The sequence below is a fragment of the Clarias gariepinus genome, unplaced genomic scaffold, assembly GCF_024256425.1.
Source record: "Clarias gariepinus isolate MV-2021 ecotype Netherlands unplaced genomic scaffold, CGAR_prim_01v2 scaffold_35, whole genome shotgun sequence".
Taxonomy (NCBI): domain Eukaryota; kingdom Metazoa; phylum Chordata; class Actinopteri; order Siluriformes; family Clariidae; genus Clarias; species Clarias gariepinus.
In genome coordinates, this window is record NW_026521002.1 from 180,001 (window position 1) to 185,000 (window position 5,000).

The 5,000-nt window shown below is 41.5% G+C and overlaps 1 protein-coding gene across 1 annotated transcript in view; it reads left to right on the top strand.

Moving 5' to 3' along the window:
- usp53b (ubiquitin specific peptidase 53b) overlaps nt 1-5,000 on the top strand; it is a 20,997-nt gene that overhangs the window by 2,370 nt on the left and 13,627 nt on the right. Inside the window, exons 2-4 of the mRNA XM_053490892.1 lie at nt 3,774-4,403; nt 4,528-4,620; nt 4,720-4,854. Of these exons, the coding sequence (XP_053346867.1) occupies nt 4,221-4,403; nt 4,528-4,620; nt 4,720-4,854 (411 nt within the window). The 5' untranslated portion in view covers nt 3,774-4,220. The remainder of the gene's footprint in view (nt 1-3,773; nt 4,404-4,527; nt 4,621-4,719; nt 4,855-5,000) is intronic.

Genomic DNA, 5,000 nt, shown 5'->3' on the forward strand with positions numbered 1-5,000 from the left:
CTGCAGTGTGTAAGTATTGAACTGTTGTGTGTTAGTGTTGAACTGCAGTGTGTAAGTATTGAACTGTCGTGTGTTAGTGTTGAACAGCAGTGTGTAAGTGTTGAACTGTCGTGTGTTAGTGTTGAACTGCAGTGTGTAAGTGTTGAACTGTTGTGTGTTAGTGTTGAGCTGCAGTGTGTAAGTATTAAACTGTCGTGTGTTAGTTTTGAACTGCAGTGTGTAAGTATTGAGCTGCAGTGTGTAAGTGTTGAACTGTAGGGTGTTAGTGTTGAGCTGTTGTGTGTTAGTGTTAAACTGCAGTGTGTAAGTATTGAACTGTCGTGTGTAAGTGTTGAACAGCAGTGTGTAAGTGTTGAACTGTCGTGTGTTAGTGTTGAACTGCAGTGTGTAAATGTTGAACTGTAGGGTGTTAGTGTTAAGCTGCAGTGTGTAAGTATTGAGCTGCAGTGTGTAAGTGTTGAACTGTAGGGTGTTAGTGTTGAGCTGCAGTGTGTAAGTATTAAACTGTTTTGTGTTAGTGTTGAACTGCAGTGTGTAAGTATTAAACTGTCTTGTGTTAGTGTTAAACTGCAGTGTGTAAGTGTTGAACTGTAGGGTGTTAGTGTTGAGCTGTTGTGTGTTAGTGTTAAACTGCAGTGTGTAAGTATTGAACTGTCGTGTGTTAGTGTTGAACAGCAGTGTGTAAGTGTTGAACTGTCGTGTGTTAGTGTTGAGCTGCAGTGTGTAAGTGTTGAACTGTAGGGTGTTAGTGTTGAGCTGCAGTGTGTAAGTACAGTATTAAACTGTCTTGTGTTAGTGTTGAACTGCAGTGTGTAAGTGTTGAACTGTAGGGTGTTAGTGTTGAGCTGCAGTTTGTAAGTATTAAACTGTTTTGTGTTAGTGTTGAACTGCAGTGTGTAAGTGTTGAACTGTAGGGTGTTAGTATTGAGCTGCAGTGTGTAAGTATTAAACTGTCTTGTGTTAGTGTTGAGCTGCAGTGTGTAAGTGTTGAACTGTTGTGTGTTAGTGTTGAGCTGCAGTGTGTAAGTACAGTATTAAACTGTCTTGTGTTAGTGTTGAACTGCAGTGTGTAAGTGTTGAACTGTAGGGTGTTAATCTTGAGCTGCAATGTGTAAGTACAGTATTAAACTGTCTTGTGTTAGTGTTAAACTGCAGTGTGTAAGTATTGAACTGTCGTGTGTTAGTGTTGAACAGCAGTGTGTAAGTGTTGAACTGTCGTGTGTTAGTGTTGAGCTGCAGTGTGTAAGTATTGAGCTGCAGTGTGTAAGTGTTGAACTGTAGGGTGTTAGTGTTGAGCTGCAGTGTGTAAGTACAGTATTAAACTGTCTTGTGTTAGTGTTGAACTGCAGTGTGTAAGTGTTGAACTGTAGGGTGTTAGTGTTGAGCTGCAGTTTGTAAGTATTAAACTGTTTTGTGTTAGTGTTGAACTGCAGTGTGTAAGTGTTGAACTGTAGGGTGTTAGTATTGAGCTGCAGTGTGTAAGTATTAAACTGTCTTGTGTTAGTGTTGAGCTGCAGTGTGTAAGTGTTGAACTGTTGTGTGTTAGTGTTGAGCTGCAGTGTGTAAGTACAGTATTAAACTGTCTTGTGTTAGTGTTGAGCTGCAGTGTGTAAGTGTTGAACTGTTGTGTGTTAGTGTTGAGCTGCAGTGTGTAAGTACAGTATTAAACTGTCTTGTGTTAGTGTTAAACTGCAGTGTGTAAGTGTTGAACTGTAGGGTGTTAATCTTGAGCTGCAATGTGCAGTAGGTCTTGAGTTGCAGTGTGTGTGAGGGACAGAGTGAGCCTGGCAATGGATATAAACTGACCTGTCAGCACCGCTCTCTTACACCAGGTTGCCAGATAATTTGTAAATAATGACTTGTACATTTAATCTAATCCACATGTCTCAGATCTTTCTCAGATCTTCTATAGATTGTTTCATTCCTCACAATCCTCTGGTCTTCAATACATTCATTAGAATTTCAGAACCTGTGTTGAACAAGGGAACTGCTGTAGGGGCCTAAAGGCTTCAATCTGGCAACCCAGTAGTCTGCAGTCTCTTGGCTTGGCCAGGCGCGGAATGTGCACATGAGGCTCTTTGTGTGAAAGCAACACTGCAAAATGTCAACTCTCCAAATTCAAAACCAAATATTATACCATAAACATTCTTCTTCTTTTTCTTCATATTACTGTATTATTATTATTATTATTATTATTATTATTATTATTATTATATCTTTGATGAGGTATAATTCACAGAAACACAGTGGGTGTTAATTGTGATTAAGAATGTTAATTCGCGTTACAGGATAAATGTAGAAATAGTATAATTTTCCAACCATTTGTTCAGTAGTTATTATATATTATAGCGTTAGAATTATATTATAATTCATTCCCAAATCATGGAGTTGTTTGTAACTCTGTAAGCTCTAACACTATTCTAACGCTGGTCCTGATGGAGGAGAGTAAAAGCCATAAAAGATCAAAAACTATGTTTTGAGGAAAAGTTGTTGCTAAAACATGCTGAAGTTTTCTGCTGTAATAATGACAGATACAAATAACTGAGCTGCCACCTGCGGTTCTGTCGTGAGGCCGTGCAGCCAGTGGAACCCGTGCTGTGCTCATGGCCGAGTTCCAGAGCGTGACTGTAACAGTAATATACTGCAACACTGCGGCAGGAGGTTCTCCACCGCCTGAGTGTTCATGACAACTGACTCTGCTCCAGATGTTTCTGTGATAAATCCTAAACCTGCACCGACAGCTTTAAAACAAAAAAAAGCACAAATGACCTTCTCTATCAGGAAACCCTAACGTTCCTGCAGAGACGCTGAGGATTAAAGTGGAACTCAGATCCTCTCCCTCAGCACCACATGCGGTTCTCTGAATGAAGCGAGTATCATATCCGACACTTTCCTGAGGGAACCTTATTACAATCACGGCTTCATTAGTTTTCTATAAAAATAACATGCTGATGTCCAAAATCACAGTAACCGTGGTAACAGAGAATCAACAGTAACTAGGCATTAGGTTATAACCCATCTCTAGTGGTTCTTTAAGGATTTACAATTTCTCTTTCTGAAAGATCCCGGTCTGGACTTTACCCGAAAGAAGGTTTTTTTTTTTTTCTCTATTTCTTTTTGAGATCGAATTTTGTGATTTTGCTTTTTATCTGTAACATCAAAAACATAACATTTAATAAAGGTAAACCCATAAGATTTATTAAGGAATATTAAAATGTGAACATCGGACAATTCTAAACAATAATCTTAAAATTCTGCCTGTTTACGTTTTTATCTGGAGTCTGTTTCTGTAATTGTGATCTAAGCTCCTGCTTTAGGTAAAGAGCTTCGGATTTACAGTACCAGATGATTACTGGAAGAACACTACAGAAGACAGATAGAACCATTGAGGAACTCTTTATTCAATTGTTATGATAAAAAACAAGATCAAAAGTCTCTTATTTTTGGCTGAAAGTGAGTTGATGGTTGAAGGCGAGTCTGCTGCAGTGTTTGGATCGCGTCCTGTGTCTCCACTAGCGCTGAAGCAGCAGAAATATCCAGACGCTCAGCAAATGTTTTATGGTTTATTGATCCTGAGAGCCTGAGAGTTGATAAGGAAAAGAGCAGATACCCTGCGGGATTCAGGAATGTGAGGTGTCCTGGTACTCTAGCTGGGTTCTGCTCACACCGTTTGGTAAACAAGTGTTGTAGATTAAAATAGTGCTCTGTTTAACAGTCATTGATTTTCTTCTCCTCTCTCTCTCTCTCTCTCTCTCTCTCTCTTCTCTACACAGTGGGCAGGTCATTCTTTGTGGGAGGATGTTCTGAGCCAGTGCTTTGAGACCTGCATGTTATGGATGTGGAGCTCAGTGACCTGCACTGACCCTGCCAGCAGACTGTATCTGCATCATTCTCTCTATTTTCTTTTTGCATGCCAGTGCCATGGTTTTATCAAAAAAATATTGTGCTGAGAATGTCCATCGTCCAAGCTGCAGACACACCCTGTGGCTAGGCGAGATGTTTTTCCAAGCTTCTGCATGGGGCTAGGAGCTCTATAACCTTCACAAAAAAAACAACCTAGCGAGTTATTCAGACCACCTCCAGGCCACCTTCAGACGTGGAATTGCCTCATCCCTAGGCAGTGTTATCTACACATCTTGCCTGAGATGTACACAGTTTCCTTGTGGTTTCCTAAATAAGTGACTCGTTCTGAGCTCTGGAGCAAGAAGGACTCGTGCCTCATGGCATGGGTCAAGCTGTTCAGGAAGCCAGGAAGCAATGGCTTTGGACCCAGCGTAGGAGGCGTGGCAGGTCCAGGCTTGGGGAAATCCTATCAGCCAGGAAGCATGATCTCACTAGCTCTCACCAAGGGTCTGCTCAACGAACCAGGCCAGAACAGCTGCTTCCTGAACAGCGCAGTGCAGGTGAGGGCAAGGAGAACCCTAAGCATCATGGGTACACTACGCTCTCAGGAACTCTGTCTAACGCAGTGACTGAGGTGTTTGTGTTGAAGGCTGGTTCTTGACCTGAGTGAGTTTGTTCCTGTAGGTTCTCTGGCAGCTGGACGTCTTCAGGAGGAGTCTGAGACAACTCTCAGGTCATTTCTGTCTCGGTGACTCCTGCATCTTCTGCGCTTTAAAGGTAAGCGTGTAATTCTGTACACATAAATTTGATTTTTATTTCATTGAGCTAGTCTACATAAAGACCAGTCTGGGTACTTAAAATAACTCTTCCCTGCAGAGTATCTTCAGTCAGTTCCAGCAGAGTCGGGAGCGCGTCTTGCCCTCAGACTCGCTGCGTCACGCACTGGCCGAGACCTTTAAAGACGAGCAGCGATTCCAGCTGGGCCTCATGGACGACGCTGCCGAATGTTTCGTATGGCGCTTTTATCTGATGATGAACTTCCTGCTTTTACATCACTGATCGTATCAGTCCACAAACTCTTTATCTTTTTTATTTAAACACGTATTTTAAAATCTCATCTAATATGGGTTTAGCTTTCTCCTGCTCTCATGTTCTAC